Source organism: Cyrtonyx montezumae, unplaced genomic scaffold, assembly GCF_038088225.1.
Source record: "Cyrtonyx montezumae isolate F1298 unplaced genomic scaffold, pur_monq_1.0 scaffold_13, whole genome shotgun sequence".
Lineage (NCBI taxonomy): Eukaryota > Metazoa > Chordata > Aves > Galliformes > Odontophoridae > Cyrtonyx > Cyrtonyx montezumae.
This window is the reverse complement of record NW_027071859.1, coordinates 22132262-22150689: the sequence shown is the minus strand read 5'-3', so window position 1 is coordinate 22150689 and position 18428 is coordinate 22132262. Positions and strand designations below refer to the sequence as shown.

Genomic DNA, 18428 nt, shown 5'->3' with positions numbered 1-18428 from the left:
AGTAAGGGATGGGGACTGGAGAAGAGGCAAAGAACTTTGTTTCCCACTTGCATCTCTGTAGGATAACAGCTACGTAAGAGCTTCCAGAGCTGTGCAATGTGCAGCCCTCTCCTGAGTTACCACCTTTTTTAGGCTCATCCTCAGGGATGAGAGGCAACTTCATCTGTAAGCAGAGTTCACAAACACAGCATGGCATGCTTCCACAGGTACCACCACAGTTCACAGCAAACACACCATCTAGAGCTTAGTCTACAAATACAAATTTAAAATCTTTCATTTTGAGGGGAAAAGAAACAAAAAAAAAAAACCTGAACACTCCATAGAAAAACCTTCTCCACTATTCTGACCTGAATATTTTCTTCACCCTCAGCAAGTGTGGTGCAGTTGACGTGCTAGAGGAAAGGGATGCCATCCAAAGCTCAAGAGGTGAGCCCACGCCAACCTCAACAAGTTCAATAAGGCCAAGTGCAAAGTCCTGTACATGGGTCAGGGCAACTCCAAGCACAAAAACAGGCCAGGCAGAGACTGGCTTGAGAGCAGCCCTGAGGAGGAGGATTTGGGTGTGTCAGCTGATGAAAGACACAGCAACATGAGCCAGCAACATGCACTTGCAGCCCATAAGGCCAACTGGTTCCTGGTTTGCATCAAAAGAAGTCTGATTGATTCTGCTCCTCTACTCTCACGAGACCACTCCTATAGTACTGCATCCAGTTCTAGGTCCTCCAACACAAGGACATGGAACTGCTGGAGCAAGCCCAGACGAGGGCCATGAAGATGACCAGAGGACTTGAGCACCTCCCTACAAGGGCAGGCCAAGAGCTAGGAAAAAAAGACTCCAAGGGGATCTTATAGCAACTTTCCAGCACCTCAAGGGACCTACAGGAAAGCTGGGGATTAACGTTTTATAATGAAGAACCATTATACTGAGCAGATAAGGGGAAATGGCTTTGAAATGGAAGGGGTAGATTTAAACTAGATATTAGGAAGAAATTCTTTACTGTGAGGGTGGTGAGACATTGGAACAGGTTGCCCAGTGAGGTTGTGAATGCTCCCACCTTGGAAGCATTCAAGGACAGATGGGATGGGGCTGTGAGCAAGTTGGTCTAGAGAGAAGTGCCCCTGCCTATAGCGAGGAGTTGAATTGGAATGACCTTAAACCCAAACCATACTGTGACTCTACTGAATCCCAAAGTCATTTGGATGCTGAAACTAGATTTCTTTACCTTAATAAGGCATTCCAGTGTGCAGGGAATTATTATATCTGGACTTCAACAGCCTTGTGCTGTATTTTACTTTAGAATCCTAGCAACCCTGAGCTCTGTTTTTAGTTTTTCATGCAAAATCCTAAATGCTTCCCCAGCTTTCGGACAGGATTTAGCCTGTGCATTTGTAGTCCCTGTAAGTAGCTCAGCTCCTGGAGCTTCAGATTCACTCTGAGAGCAGTCTCATAAGAAAGAACACTTCACCTCAAAATTGCATTGTTTTCTCCTCCTAGCCTAAGGTCTGTTTAAAGCACAAGATCATACATCCTCTTAAAAACAGAGCAGTAATCAGGCTGAGGTTTTCTTCTTGTGCTCAACCACTAGCAGGATGGAAAACCATTCTGAATGTTATGAAACATTGGCAGGAAATAGAATGCGGGTTTTATGCATGAAATGGACAGTTTAAGACGTCATCTTCATTTATGGTCTCTTCCCTCAACAGCAGGCCTTTCCTTTTGCAACCATAGTTTTATCCCATTACCTATTTCATTTGCCAGAAACAAACAGAACTTGCTTACAGCATGGAGGGAAAAGCAGCTGGGCTGTTAGAACAAATGCTGCTGAGAGAGCCAAGAAGCATTTATTACCTGTGACACAAGCCTCCAGATGAGTTAAACTTCTGCCACTGACTGATTAGCAACTCTATGATGACCAGAGTCAGTCCCATGAATGGCAGGTGGTACACCAACCTGCCATCAACTAGGCTTGAACCTAGAACAGCTTCTCTCAGAAAATATATTTACAGACATAGAAGATGGACACTACAGCCCCTACTACTAATCAGCACTGAGGCAGTCAAAACTCCCTACAAGAGTTTCCAGGTCAATACTCCTACTCTCATCTTTCATTCCTTTCAGTGCAATAATAATGCACAAAGAGAATCTACTAGGGCTGCAATGACAGCAGTTGGGTAGGTAGTAGTAGTTGGGTAGGGATAGTGACAGGAGGATGGTTGGACTAGATGATCTTGTAGGTCCTTTCCAACCTTATGAACCTATGACATTAATGCTTCATATTCTAATATGTTGGCCCTGTGACATCAGAGGTAGATGTTGTTGATATGGCAGTAGAGGTTCCCACCAGTATCCCATTACATTTTGTTTCTGTGGGACAGATGGCAGCAAAGGGGCAGCCTAGCTAAATAGTGTCTGACATGGACACGTAGATGAAATGAAAGTGTGGAACTGAATTTTCCTCCACGTGGAAAAAATTGCATCCACTGAAATTCAGTGACAGTTGCTGAACATTTATGAAGAGCAAACAGAGGATGTGAGCCCTGTGAGGTAGTGAGTGGTACACTTCAGTAGTGGCAGCAGTGGGTCACTTCCACTGGTGCAGATTTTGACAAGCACAGCACACTCTCTTGCTAACTGCTGGTGAAGATGCGTAGCTAATGGTGGCAACTGTGTTGAAAAAGAGCATTTTGTAGCTGAGAATTTGCTTTATCAAGTAGTGTTACTGTGCTCTTTAAATCTGTTGTAGTTTCTGTGGAAATAAGAAACATTTGTTTTGGAGCAACCTATTTATGTCCCTGTTCCTTTCACCAATAAACCATGATTCACTACGCTTAAAATCCTAGTACAGAGCATTTGCACAGGCTTTTATGCATGGGGGAATACACACCCACCTTATCAGACTGAGAAGAGTTTGTTGTAGCAATATCTTTTTTTTTTAATTGAAAAAGTTACAGGATGGTGAAGCAACTCACACAAGGTTTACTGAGGGACAGCTGCTAGTTTCATAACAGCCTTACCATGTGCTTCAGAATGCAGAGACTTACAGAAGAACCAAGTTAGTAACAGTACTAACATGTATCTAAAGACTTCAACCATGTGAAAGCCATGCCATGAAGGCAAAAATCAGACTTCCAATTCACACAAACTGTTTTAGGTGAAGCAACTGGCAATTCTCATTCCTTAAGAGAAGTTCATTTATAGATCACTCCCAAACAGCTGTCTTCTCAAGAACTGAAGGGTGCTGCAATTTAAGACACCATAGCTTTCCACCACAAACACAGGGGGTCCATCCTCAAGGTCTGGAGTTCAGGCTCTCCACAGCAGAATCAGAGAAGCAGATCAGAGTATAAAACAGCTTTTCTCCCATGACTTAAAGAAATGATTCTGAAGACAGTAAGATTCTTATATGATAACTGTAACATCAAGCCAATAAAATTCTTGGCTTCTCTCCCATCTGCTTTTTTCCCAAAATACTGACGCCCGAACAAGGGCTTGCACTTTCAAAGAGTCTCACACAGTGTAAAGTGTTTTGTTTTTTAAACTCTTGTGCCAATAACATCCCAACTAGAAGCAACTCCTGAATAGTGAACAGCTTTTCATTAACTCACTGCTGCAGTTACACTATTTACCCCAGAAGTATATACACCTGCTTGGAAAAAAAAAACCAGGAGATGTCTACTCCTACCTGTCCTTTAAAGCTCAGTTAAAAAAAAAAAAAGAGCAATTTTCCATCCTAAGTAATGAAATGTACTGTTTCCCTTTCCTGAATGCTTGTGCTAACTAACCTTGGCAATATACATCCATGGCTTAAGTGCTTTCATCAAAAGCTTTTTCAAATTCATACAAAACTGATAAGTACAGAATTTATAGAAGTCCATATGAACTGATTTGTTACTAGCATACATTGACCTTATTTCAGTTTGGTCTTCCTCATTCATGAATAAGGAAGTGGCAGTATGAAAGGAGCCCAGGGTTTCCTTTTTTAATTGGAAATTATTTGCTCCTGCAGCATATGACAACTACTTTAGCAAAGGTAAATTGGGAAGTTTACATTAATTTTACTTCCATCAATGGTAGCATGATACACAAATATGTCCATAAGCTTCCCATATACAAACACATCCTTGTTTTACCGTCGTGCAGCTCTACTCTTCAATGCTTTTAAAGTTTTCCTCATGATTGGTGCAATTTCTTCCATAACAAGAGAACAAGAGAGACTAGTTAGGATTACATCATAATACAAGTAATTTAAGTGACAGTAGCATAATATTAAGCATACATTAATAGCCAGAAAGTTAAAGCAATTATTTTGACAATCTCCGTACTTACTTTTAATAGGCTTCTTTCCATCTTGAGTCACTCCATTTGAGCTAGAGTTTCCACTGTTACTAGCACAGTTTAGATTTGATGAAGTATTGTTTCCCTCTCTGCTTTCTGGTGATCTTTTTCTTTTAGAGACAGAAAATTAAAAAAAAAAGATTTTTTTTTAATTGAGCTACTAGTGCCTTTGTCCCACCTTGGAGAAAAATGCTGACAGTGCCTTAACAAGTTTGTTTCATCATCAGTAGTGTGGTACATGTGAAATCATGGGATAACTCAGGTTAGAAGGGGTCATCCAGTCCATTTCCATCCTTGCACAGGTTTTCTGTTAGATACGAGGCCTCTTGTTTATCCTTAGAATTAAATGATGGGACTACGACAGAAAGATATTCAGCAGTGCCATGATGATCATGATGGGTCTTATGGCCCACGTTCAATTCTTTCCTATTTGTCTTTCCAAACGCAGCTAAACTAGCCCTCTGCCAGAAAACAAAGGCAAAGTGACAGTGAGTTTTCAGTTGCGTTATGGTGTTGTTTTTAAATTAGGAATGCCTAGAAAAAGGCATAACAACTAACCCCAAATGTTAGGTTGAATATACCAATCAACGGGACAAGACCTGAGGTAACTGCAGGAAGCGTCAGCTCTGCACAAGACAGTGAAACCAACCCAGCATTTAACTGCCAGCATGGTGTCAGCAACCCAGGCAGCCCTGTATGCCTCAGAGCCAGTCATTAACACCTGCTGCCAGTTAAACCACCACATGCCAAAATACAAACAGCCTGCTGGGGATCCAATGTGTGCCACACGGCCTTTTTAGCTCCACAAGTGAAGATTTCAGCTGTACGTAGTAAAACTGAGGGAAGGTTTCCAGAGGACATGCTCAAAGAAGTGAAGTTAATACATCTTGCCTAAAAAAATTCATGTTTCTTATGAAGGCAGAGCAGCAACCCTCCTAACAGCTTCATTCACACAATAGCAATTCCTCCTAATTTATGATATCTGAGTACATCATTCAGTTACTGGAACAGAAAGGACATTTACACTACTGTACCTGAAGCACCTAAACCAGAAGGCCTATTTGTCACAGGTGCAACCTCCCACAAGGTCACTGAAAGCAGAAGCTGTACTCGAAGTGCTTTATGCTACTGCATTAGTGGTGGGCTATCTTCTTATCAGTAACAGGATTTGGAAAGAACTTTCTAAATTTAATCACCTAAAGGTACAGCTTTGAAAAGGTCATCTTTGGTATAAAGGTTGGTTTTAATAACTGCATACATGTGGGCTCTTGCTCCTGCCCCATATCAGCACCATATTTGGCAGCCTGCATGACTGTTGGCTAATTCAGAGTAACCAAGAACAATTTAAACAGTTTTCACCCAAAAAAGATCAGTCTGATAGAGCTAGTTGCAGAGCAGCTTTGTCAGCATGGGAACACCCAGAGGCTATGGGGAGAAGGGAGCTCAGCCACAGATACAGCAAAGTAAGGGACCACAGCACAAGATTCACACCGCCTGAACGTGTTTTCCTCGTGGGCAAGAGCAGATAATCTCCTCATATAGCTGAGAAGGGAGTTGAAACCAGCTGTAGCACCAACTTATCTCCCTATCGTAGCCATTTTCTTGGGTATTAAGAGAAAAATCATTAGGTCAGCAGAAATGGCAGGACAAACTACACAGCTCTTCTGTCTGCTGAACTACCACGAACTAAGCGTTCAGAAAGAACTTAGTTTTGCACTGTAAAAGTGTATTTGAAGAATCCTAATTTCCTGTTCCTCCAGAGATTAGCGTTGGGTACTGCTACTGGCCAGTCTGTTCCACAGCAAAAGCCCAGTCAGCTGTATCAATGGTTGCTGAGATTCATTCTGGTCAGCTTTACCACTCTAGGATTTTATGCTACCTGGAGAATATGCAAGACTACTATGCAGGTTTACAAACACAAAACAACAACACTGGGGATCTCCCTAGGATGTTGAGCAGCATTAACGTAACCTGGAGAAACACAGTGGCCACTGACTCTGTAGCTGGGAGGATGAACTCATCAGCAATGCATGGAGAAACATGTGATGACATCACATACACAGCAGAGGAGCAGCCCAGACTTAAAAGGCAAGTTATTTTCTAGGCACTAGCTGCTTAAAGAAGTAAAGTAAACACAGAGCTATTTATAACTTCAAAAATATTTTGTCAGCAAGTTTTTGTACTGACAGATGTCTCATCTCCAATTAAAAGTGCAGTATAGAACACTTACTTCCCCTTCTCTGTGGGATGGAGTTGGGTGACAGATCCAGCTGTACCATGGATTCCCTGCTGTCGGCGAATGTTCCTGGGTGGCTTTGCTGCACTGGTCACATAAGCCATTTTTACTTGCCGGCCTAAACAGAAGCAAAGAACAGAGGAAATCTGACTTCTTTTCCATCTTTATGTTCAAAGCTCAGTTGCAAATATGACTGTGAGCCAATTTCTAGAAGCTAACAGTAAACTAAAGTTTGTCTACAACACGTTGCTTGCATTATGCATTAACATGCTGTATCAATGCACATATTCATCTTGTGTGCAATCTGTATATTAAGAGGAACAGCATCCTTACTTGATGCCTTCTCCTAGATATACAGCATGATCAATTGGTGCAAACACATCACTAAGCCCTACACAGTAAGTCTCAAGAAAAACAGAAGAGACTGAGCTTTGAGAACTGAAAAGCTGTCTACAGATATTACCTTTCGGTTTCTCAGACTGTGCTGAAAGAATGTTTTTTGTAAGCATCTTCAGTTTTTCTTCTCTCTCATTGAAGAGTCTCAAGTACATTTCACGCCAGCACTCATATTCCAGGAGGCTCTCATTTTTAAAATCTCTCTGGCAGTGCTTCTTCCACAAGTGGTCAGACTCTTCAGTAAACGTCTTAATTTGAACACAAGATATATTTAAATATGAGGTTTTAAAGCAACATTTCTAAGACTACCTTCTTAGCTGAGACAATAGACAAGGCCAGTTTACCCAACAGAGTGCAGAACAAATCCCACCACACGTGCTCTCACTGGTACCCCCACCACAGAGCATGACAGTGCTGTAGAGAGATGCCACCTTCAGCCTGGGCATTCTGTAGCTTCAGCACAGCTCTGTGTTTGGGTTAATGAACTGTGCTTCCAGACTACGTTTTTGTTTCCAGCACAGGCTCAGCCCATACCAGCTCTCAACTTCAGTCACAAAGAGAAGTGGCCAACTTGCACCACAAAGTACTACACACTTGGAACACCTACGTCCAAATACATCATGAAGCCAAAGGGTTAGCATTTTGCATCAGAGATCTACCACATGCAAACTGGGAAGTACCTGGGATGTGATTTCAATATGCTTTGCAACCTGCACAAGTTTTAAACGGGAAAATACTTGGTCCTACTGTGCCTGGCAAATACTATTTCTTTGTTGGTGGTGGTTTTTCCCCTCTCTTTTCAGGAAATAGAAATACTTCTATTACCCACACTGACTTTCATTTAGTAATATAATCAGTAATAATTCTCTCAAATGCTTTAAAAACAGATAGTTGAGAAAAAAATAAGTCTATCAGGCAAAAGAAAAAAAGCCATGAAGAACCTTTACCAAAAAGGGTGCAAGGAAGGCAGACAGATGCCCAATCTCCTCTGTGGTTCCCTGAATTTAACAAGGCAGAATTTACCGGATTATATTCCTCTACTCGAATCAACTGCTCTGGTGTGCAACGTGTTAGCACAGGTTCCAGGATCTCGAAGGGAACACCTCCTACTTCATGCAGCACTACAACAGAGGACAGCATCTCTGTTTGCTTAGCTGGTTCGTTTTACAATGTGTAGCACCACTTAACAAACAGTTAAAAAATAAAGACAAAAAAATTTTCAGTAAACACCAAGAGAAGAACAATACTTCTGAAGTCAGGGCATGAAAATACTCAATAAATCAGCCAAACTATTGGGCATCAATATCCAAGGATGGAATGAGCATCCTGGAATAGCTGCTGCCCCAAACTTTACTGGTGGGCATCACTCCCCTCTCTGCATATGCAACAAACTAGAATCAAGAAATGGTTCTAAGTAAACAGACATGCCGAAGGGAAAACATTAAGTCATTGGGGTTTTTTTGGCTTCATAGGACCTTGTATTTTAACTAAAAACTGGAACTTTTTCTTTTTGAAGTTAAGCCTTCAAAACAAAGTTACATTTCAACGTGATCACAAATCCAGTTTTGTAAGTGCCTTTTGATCTACTCTGCCATTGTAGGGACAATATCTTCTAGAAGGCCAGCCTGGGCACGAAGAAAGGAAGTAAATCAGAAACACATACAGGACAGTCTGCCTCAAAGCTCTTAAAATACTCACAATCAATATTATTTTGAAGCACACGGATGCACAGCTCATACAGTGTAAGCATCTTCGAAAGGCAGACTGGTTTAGAGCCGGAGTAGACTTGCATTTTGGAGTTCAGTCTCCGTCCCGTGAACTGAACTATCTCACTGACTTGCTGGGGTGCTTCCACAACAGGCTCTAAGGAAGTCACCAGCAATACATCAGTCAAGGTTTCCTTTATCTACTGTCATGTTAGAGGCAAGCCATTATAGCTCCCTTCAGATTAAAAACAAGTTCCACAGAGAAGTAATTAAAAGAGGTGTCTCTTCACCACAGAAAGACAAGCTAATACAGCCTCATAAGAAAGGAGATGAAGACAACCCTGGATAGAGGTGTGAAAACATGCTCCATTTCAGATTTATCAGCATTGCATAATACTTACCTTTAAGGTCAGCAGCATATGGGGGAGAGGAGCTTAAGATGCCTGGCAGAAATTTAGGCAGTGGAGTATTAAGAAGATCTTGGAGGGATGCCACCTTGGTCTGTGCACAGTCAAGAAAACATTAGTTCACTGTTATAAATGTGGGTTTACTGAGGCTTAAAATAAACTACAGAAAGAGAAAGTGAGATCAAAAGTTACCTAGAATAACTGAAACTACTGCTCCTCTGTACTAAAATTTACTCACTGCATTGCTTTTCAGCACATTCTTTCATACTCTACTACCAATACTACATCACAAAATGAACTTAGTGGGATATCTGCAGTCAGTGCGTAATCGGTGATTAAAGAAAGGAACAGATGTATTCAGCTAACAGGCTTTCAAATAAATTGCTACTGAGGTTAGAGGCATGTAGTGAATGAGACAAAACTGCAAGATGAAAAACAGAGCTGATGTTTAAAGGCAAGCTAAAGGCCATACTGAAAGGAATTGTTTTAGAGCTGGTTCTCCCTAGCTTCCAACACCATGTTTGATAAGCCACATAGTCTCAAGTCTTCCAGGACGTAGCTCTTGAAAAGTGATTGAAAAGCTCAGGAATCTGGTAAGTGCATGCCCCCACCAATGTTCTGCATTATGGACAATACCTAAATCAGGTCTTGGGCATCTTCTAGTTCTAAGCCAGGCACTTAAAACCCAAAACTTGCATCTCCCTGAACTTTATTAACTTCTCATGGCAACTTGAACAGAAAGATTCTTTGCTCAACTTTCCCTCAATTCCCAAGCTTATGCTAGAATATCATGCACAAGCCTCTGCATTAATATTTCTTCATTTGGGATAGAAGATGTCATATTTGTACTGCAGATCCTCCACAAAATAAACAATCCCCAGAGCTTTCACATCACAGTCAAGATAAGAGACCAAAGAGCCCTCTAATTCCCTCTGCACAAGCAGCTCCACCAAAAAGGTCTAAATAATAAGCATGTTTACTTGGTTTACTTTAATGCATTAAAAGTCTGTTTGTTCCCACTACAGACCTAATAAAGAGCTGCAGCTTCTGACAAAACAGCTGTGTCATGCACAAACATCTGCTATAACCATAAACCAAGCCAGTCAAGAATGAAGCTGTGGGTAAAAAGCAGACTAGCAGACATTGATCAAAGACCATTGTCACACAGGAAACATCTGAAAAACACGACAAATTGATTAAAACTGACAGTATGTAATAAATCTTTTTTTTTTTTTTGACAATCTATCCACAAATATTGGCCAGTACAATGCAACTTATGTCAAAGCCACACAATCAGCTGTATGTATTTTAAGAACAGAACTCCACTGAAAGTAAGAGACCAGAACACTTATTTGTCTGCAGTTAATCTGCTTTCATCTCAGCCATGCAGTGGTTTACCTTTTTGCTGGGAGTTTCTGACTGATCATCTGCAGAGTTTTGTACCTTTTCTCCTCCCTTATTTGCACGAGAAAATTTTGAACTCCTTTGTGGTTGTGAGCTGCTCTTCTGTTCACTGCACTTCTTTGGATGTTCACCTACAGAACAAGCTTTCCTCTTTTTCTTTTTTGTAACCTGGTCATAATTAAGGTAAGACTCAAAAGACTTAGTAGGGGGCTCAAATTCTTCACCACCAGGTAACTCAGCTTCACTTCTCACAGCAAGTTTTTCTTCCAATTTCTCCACAGCCTTCGGATCTCTCTGTTTGGAGGCATCCTTAGGCTTCTCCTTCTTGGGGAAGGAGTCTTCAGCAGCAACGTAGGAACGCTGCTTTTCTGGAGCTCCCTTGCTGTCTTTGGAGGCTCTCTCTTTACAGTCACTTTCTTTAGCTTGAGGACCGGTCTCCTGGGAAGTATTTTTAGAACCACTGCCATGACATTTTCTATTATCATGTTCTTTAGAGTCTCTAATTTGGAGGTATTTTTCAATACAGTTATGCTGCTTGTTCAACTTTCCAGATACAGATGAGCTACCAGAACTTTGGGAGGCCAGCACAGATGTTCTGGACTTCTCTGAAGGCTTTACTTCCTTGGACACTAAAGATTTTGTCTCATCTTTTTCAGTATTTCGCTTTCTTCCCCTGTGACCACTGTAACACCAAAGAAATTATTATCCCATGCTACATCTGATGTTAAACTCTTGAAGAAACAGTCTTTTTATTTACACAAATAAAACAAAAGCATTAAATCACATCAGGTGGCACAATTCTTACAAGACCTGAAGTTTGAGTGCTGGCTGGCTAATGGATCAATAGCACTCACTGGTTTGATTTCTACTTATTCTGTAAAAGTAGAAATCATTTCTGCTATTCAGTTTATGATTTGTTTGGTATAACAAATAGACATTATGACACTTTTATAAGATTTCCAAGTTTTATTATTGTACTAAATTACACTACAGTATAATTAAGCCTTCCAAACAAAAAGAAAAGAAAAAGCAAGTCCACGCCTACCTTTGATTTTCTGGAGGAATTAGCTTTTTCCATTTCTTCACCAGGGATTTAGCTACATTCCCAGCAGTGGCATGTTTCCTAAAACTGTTAACTGTTTTACCAATGCCAGTTTCCTGTTGGAGATAGTGCAAGAAAATTGGGTTAAAAAAAAAATCACAGATAGCATCCCAAGTAAAACCTCCTCTAAAACTGCTACAAACTATATTAGCATAGGAGTCTGAAGAGTCTTATGGCAGCTAAATAAACACATGCTTTGCCCTACAAGCAGAGCTGAGAGTGTAAATGAAACATTTATAACCAAATATGGAGAGCAAAATGCAGCCTTAATTCATAAAGCCACTTTTCTCCATTAAATGTATGTATATTACACATTTCACTTGGTCTGAAGTCTCAGCCACAGAATAAACACCTTGATATTTAAGATCCGTCATGTTCACTGTTCTATAGTTCCATTATTTTTACATTACCATTGTGTCTTCAGATCTCCCTCTGCTGAGTTCTATGTTGTCAAAGCAGAACTACCCTGCAGACTTCTTGAGTATATACTCACCATTGGTGAATTTTTCAATCCTGTGCTATTAGTATCTCTGATTCAGAAGCTCTCCCTTTTATGATGCATGCAAACATTAGAATTTCCTAAGTCAACAGCAACCTGAAAATGCTCTTGCTTGCTAGCAAGTGATACCCCTGTAAGTTGTGAGGGGTGTTAGTTCATCTCTCCTCCACTGCTCAGGGGGCTAAGTGGGAATCAGTTGGGTGGTGGTGGTGAGCAATTGCTTGTGCATTACTCATTATATACACATTTATATATATATACACACACACTCAGTCCTAGATTTTATTTATATATAGTCATAATGATTATCCTTTTCCTTTTCTCTATTTCAATACATAGTTTTATCTCAACCTACTAGTCCCATTCCACTGGAAAGAGGGGGAAGAAGTGAACCCACAACTGCATGGTGCTTGGCCACCTTCCAGGTCAAACCACAGCACCAGGCCAGTGCAACATTCACATTCCTAAAAATACATGGGATCTTCAATTGTTTGATAGCTCTTCCCCCTACCTCTCTTGAAGGCTTCCATCGTAGTCTGTCAGGTAGCATACAAGCATGCTGGAAGCATCAAGTGCCTATGAAAGCCCTTTGTCATTTTAAACACCTAATTACAATACAAATGAAGACTACTCCATTTTTCAATATAACCACAAAAATACTGCTGTATCCTAGTATCCTAGCAGAAGCCATCTGTCTTTAGGCAGGTAAGTGCCTTTGCTCAAATAAGCTGGCCAAATAATTACTGTATTTTTCTCTCATTCTTCAAAGAGCTCTCCCACAACATGCATTTTTCTACTCCAAAATACTGACACATTGCCAAAGTAACCAAGAGCTTCCTAAACCAATGTGAGGATTTCGAATGCAAAACCTGACAGGATGTAGCCTGGGTAAGGTCACAAATGAGAAGTGAGATTCTGTAACTTGGGACACCTGCTCTTCAAATGCAAGAAGCTAACCCAAAGCTGCTAGTTAGAAACAGATTTAGACAACTGACCTAAAGAACATCACTTATATTTGTTTCATCTTAAGCACTGATTTGAAAACAATTGTACAGTGAAAAGAAACCAGACTTGAACAGCAAAATTTGCTCTAGACATTCAGATCTGCTCAGTACTAACACTACTGTCTCAATGCTGCATTTGTCACACTGCGTGCCCAGCTTCCAGCTGGTTTTTGGAGAACGCTCCACAGCTTGTTATGCAGAGCTCTAAATGAGCAATGCCTAAGAGTCAGAACTACAAGATACTAACAGTGCTTACCACTTCTGGGACAGCAGATCCCTGAATTTTTAACTCTGCTATTGTCACTGACTGTGTAAGGTTATTAATGGTCACTTACCACTAGAATATCCAGTGATATATCCAAATCCTGTAGTAGCTCAAGTACTTTTAGAATCTGGAAGTAAATATTCAAATTTTATTGTTATTATCTTCAGACATAGAATTCTAAATTCTATCCTGCTTTTCTCATTCCCACTGCCATGTTTAAGCAGCAATAAAACTTGAGTATTATCCAGTAAACACTGGCAAATGTAAGCCTGAATGCATAGCATAGGAGTGCCACGTCAGAAGTCTGCTCAGTGCTATAATTCTGCTATACCCCAATTTGCAGCAATGCCAGAAAACCCAATAAGGATCAACTTATTGCTACAGAGATTACATCAAAGATCAATAACACAGCAGCAGCATAGGCCACATGCATGCCCCACTCCTATTATACCAGTGACCCTGCTCCAGCACAGAGCGCATTCAGTGGCTGCACTATGGAGAAACAGCACCTTACAGAAATCAGGAAGCCTCCCCAACTGCAGCACTGCTCCTTCACCTTCCAAGGCAAAGAAAAACAATAACCCCCAAGGAGTTCAGTGTGAAAAAACAACAGGTTCTCAATCTTTAACTGCAGTTTGTATACTAAAAAAGACCAAATCAAGATCTAACAGCTGTTGTTTCGCACTAGCAGAGCACATATTTTTGACTAAATGCTGGTGTTGTGTGTTTTTGTTTTTAAGAGGAATATATTCTTCAAATACATACTAAATGGCTCTCTTCTTTTGAGAGAGTTTCTTAAAAAAAAAAGAAAAAGTTCAATTTGTAAATAGAGTATTAATTTCTCTATGTGTATGCAGCACACCTGAGTCTTGTGTTTGACTACACACAATTTGCCTTACCCTTCACAAACATCTATAAAGCTGTACTATGCAATGAAAGAATTAATGTGTAACTGAAATTACAGCATTTCATAAGGCTCCAGCAAAGCCTGGAACACTTATCTATGAATTTTCAGACCATTACCACTTCTAAATATAATAGCAAGAGCCTGCCGGGATGCAAAGACGATAATCCAAAAGCTTTTTGAACTTCAGCAATAACAATGATGGTTTAAGTAACAAATGCCAGAATAACTGACATTTAACATATTAGATATTGCTTCTGAATTATAGCAGGAGGCAAAAAGTATTAAAAACATAAGCGAGCAGCACTGTTTAAGAAAACTTAAACATAGCATTATGGGGTTGTTTTTCCTGTTCAGTGCAGGGGTGTTGGACTAGATGTCCTTCAGAGGTCCCTTCCAACTCAACGGGTTCTGTGATAAGCCTCACTACTCCTGTTGCACACTAGAAGTGGAGCATCACTGATCTTCATTGTACAGGGAGCTCTATCCACATATCTGGCATGCAGTTTTTCCTCTGAAACATCTGTGTTGCAGTACAGTTACTGAAAGTAGAAGAATCTCAAGAGGAAATTTGCACAGCTTAGCAAGAAATTAAAACCAGTTTTCCATCTCAGGAGAATGGCTTTTCCTCCTCAGGATGTTACAAGCTCGATGGTTACCCTCTCCTGGAAACCTCACAGATCCAGTCCAGGTACATTTCACTCTGTAGGATGACTAGATAACCAAGCAGTGCAAATCACTGGGAATAAATCCCACAGGGACAATCCTACAGACCACAACACTAAGAGATGTTGTCATCAAGCTATGGAGACAATGGGGATTCAGAGCATTTCCTCTCCAAGGGTTAATTTATAGAGCTGTGTTCATTTCACAAGAATCTCTAAAACAGATTCAGGAAGCAAGCGTACTCATACAACCTCAGAACAGGCTACATTACAGGAGTACCTAGATGACAAGCATATCTGAAAAGAGTCAGCACATCTTAAAGGAAAGACAAAACTTCTAACATTTTCTAAGACAAAATCCACAGTACTCATTTTGCTTTCCCAAGATGTATATCACATTTGTGAACGGAAAACAAAACACAGTAGTTTTGTTAAGAAGAAAACACAAAGCAATTGTTAAATGCTAAAAATTCCTAGAAGAGAAGCACTCATCTCCTGAGAGCAGGGCACAGTTCAGCCTGCAGTGAGACCCACAGTCACACACCTCAGGGACTGCTGAAGGGAGAGCTCTGCCCACCTACATACACAGTGTGAGTGGACAGAAGCACAACCTCACAGTGAGCAGCCTGGTCTAGTGGGAGTGTTCCTGCCTAGAGGATCTTAAAGGTCCCTTCTAACCCAGACCATTCCATGGTCAGACAACAGGTTAGAAAACCCAGTGCATTCCCAAGCAAGGCACTTGTATGCCCAGTAATCCTCACTAAATAAACCTGTTTTCAAAAAAATAAAAAGTACAGCTTTGCTTTCAACCACTGACTCGCATTGTGTCTTTCTGCTAACTAGAGCATTACCTCTTACACAGTTTTGAGTTCTTGAGCTTCACAAGTTGTGCTAACCGTAACCACAGCCATTTTGTTGCCACTGAAAAAAATTTTCCCAGCTTGACAGTATTTTTTTCTTATATAACAGCACCCAGAGCAAGACATAATATTCCCATAATTGCCCCTCTAATAATAGTAACAACCCAACCTATTAAATGCTAGCATTTATTCCATAAGCCACTACATTGTACTTCAATTTCATGCTCAAGCAGTAACACATCAGAGCTCCAAATCATTTTCTGAGTCAATGCTTTCCAAAATATAGTCTCCTATCTGGAGTGACCTATATTCATTGCTCCTAGCTGTGACTTTCCACTGAGCCATGTTAAAATGCATGCTGCTCAAATGAGCACAGCCTTGCACATGATCAAGGCTGCTCGGATTCTTCCTCATTGGAGGCAAGGTAACTTTAGTACTAGTAACATTTTCATGCAATGCTTACTGTCTTCTAAATAAAGAAAGATTTGAGTAAGATCCTGTCAAGAAGAGATGCGTAATCACTTCCCCCCCCATAAAGCATTTCTTTCTGATGAGGACTGTCACTTATTTTTGCTGATTGCAATTTCAACCCATTTTATATATTGCATCAGGTATGTAACATTGCTACAACAACAGTGTAGCAGTAAGTCAAATGCTGTAAGAGATTTGAAGTGTATTTATGATGGGTAGTGCCAGCTGAATCTAAGATAAATTTGGTCATATGCCTCTACATGAAGTATCATCAAGTGGTATCAATCACAGTACCATGCTTTAATTCTACACCAGATGCATCATTTTATAGCTGCTCACCAAATTACTTCACAGTCTTCAGCAGCACAGATCCTTTCATTTACTTACAGAAACAACAGCACAAAGCAGTGGTTGTTTTTGATTTCTTTTTCCAGACTCTATGAACTTCCCTACGGCCTTAAGGATCATTCAATACCTTACTCACCAGTTCTACTCATTTTTTAGTCAATTCTTTAAACACTCTCTGCAGAGTGACCATCAGACCTGATAGAGAAGCTTTTGAGACGAACAACTGATGTTCTGAATCTTCCCTGGTTCCTATCACATCAAAGTATTCAGTAGTTATTAAAAACAGTGACAAGATTAGACAAAGAATCACGGAACAGAAATGTTTGGCAACACCAACACCTACCTGCAGTATCGACTTATTACTCTTTTTGCACCTATTTAAAACATTCTTCATCTTTAAATATGCCACACGTTCTCTTACTAGACTTCACTTTTATTAGTAGCAGAATTCATGCCTGCCAATTTCTAGTTATCGGTTTCTCTGTTCCCTCCTCCTCACCCCTTGCTATCCATAGCTATTTCTGTCTCACCAGACAGCTCTACCAGGGACAACAGAAGTGCCACAGCACCACCATTAGACCCAGCTGATGCAGCACTTGCTTTTAGCTGTACCACATAAAATCCAGGCATCTACTCACTTACAGAGCCAAATCCACCCTACCAGAGCCAGCCGTATTTTTGTCTCCTAAGTTATGCTTTGAAAGCCCTTAAGTTACCTCTGGAATTGTTTTCTCTTTCCATCACCTGATCAGAACAGCATATCGACACCAAGTGCATGTTTAGGTATAATGCTTAGATATCACCCTCCTATAGTGAGGATGGTGAGGCACTGGCTCAGATTGCCCAGAGATGTGGTTGATGCCCCATCCCTTCAGACTATCAAGGCGAGGCTGAATCAGGCCCTGGGCAACCTGATGTAGCTGCAGCATCCCTGTGCTCTGCAGGGGAGATGAACTCGAGGACCTTCAGAGGTCCCTTCCAGCTCTAAGGATTCTATCAATTATAACTGTGAAGACCAAAAACCGATCATTTCTGTAGCACATCAACTGCAAGGCAAAACACCTGAAGTACCTGCACGCAGGTATTCCATTTGGACAGATAAAGCTTATAGAACCAGCATTAGGAAGATGAACCACTACAGGCTAAGAAAGTACTTTTCTCGGCGTATAAACGCACACGGTAGACTTGAACATAGCAATAAAGATTTTTTAAGTTTATCACCCACCAAGGACAATGCAAATTAAGTGCTCTTCACCCCCAAGCCCTTTCACAAACTTGCACCAACTTCAAACACCTCACAACCTACCGCGGGAAGCACGCTTTCTATTCCCAAACTGAACTCAACCCCCCAAGAAATGGTTTGCTTATTTTTGAAGCCCCTTGGGAACACGCTGCCTCCGGCCCAACGAGACACATCGGGAAGCAGCCAGGCCCCTGCTCCGCTCCCATAGGGCGTGCCTTCCCTCCTCTCCGTGCCTCGTAAAGCCCCATCCGAGCGCAGCTACCTCGGCGGGCTCCTCCGCGCGCCTCAGACGCGACTGCAGCGCCCTCACGCTGCCCCGCACCGCGCCCGGCCCGGCCGCCATCGCCGCGGGCACAGCCGCAGCCCGCCCTGCTCGCCCCTCTTGTAGCCCATGGGCGGTGCCTCCCCGCCCCGGCCTCGCCCTCGCCCTCGCCCTCGCGTCCCGAGGCGGGGCTGCAGTGTGCTTCCCGGCCGCGATTTCGCTAGTATTTTTTAGTGGAAAGGGGGACAGGTGTCAGCGTCGCCGTGGCTGTGATGCTAAGCGCGCCACCCACAAATCAGAACATGCTAACTTTAAAGAGG

At 41.4% G+C, this 18428-nt stretch overlaps 1 protein-coding gene across 1 annotated transcript; it reads right to left on the bottom strand.

The window, feature by feature from the left end:
• Window positions 1-3971: 3971 nt before the first annotated feature.
• Window positions 3972-18189, bottom strand: LOC136045130 (elongin-A-like). The gene is made up of 11 exons (XM_065730834.1): window positions 18109-18189; window positions 13426-13482; window positions 11531-11643; window positions 10480-11167; window positions 9076-9175; window positions 8667-8831; window positions 7992-8089; window positions 7036-7216; window positions 6567-6690; window positions 4328-4446; window positions 3972-4189 (listed from the first exon to the last, which is right to left on the bottom strand). The coding sequence occupies exons 1-11, from the start codon at window positions 18187-18189 to the stop codon at window positions 4128-4130; spliced, it is 1788 nt and encodes a 595-aa protein (XP_065586906.1). The 3' UTR covers window positions 3972-4127.
• Between the last annotated feature and the right edge of the window lie 239 nt (window positions 18190-18428).

What these genes read in the sequence shown, in the direction of transcription:
- LOC136045130 (XM_065730834.1), bottom strand. Translation starts at nt 18,189, where the DNA reads ATGGCGGCCGGGCCGGGCGCGGTGCGGGGCAGCGTGAGGGCGCTGCAG. An exon ending in GCGCGGAGGAGCCCGCCGAG is followed by an intron (nt 13,483 to 18,108) that starts GTAGCTGCGCTC and finishes ATTTACTTCCAG; the next exon opens with ATTCTAAAAGTACTTGAGCT. An exon ending in ATTCCTCCAGAAAATCAAAG is followed by an intron (nt 11,168 to 11,530) that starts GTAGGCGTGGAC and finishes TTGGTGTTACAG; the next exon opens with TGGTCACAGGGGAAGAAAGC.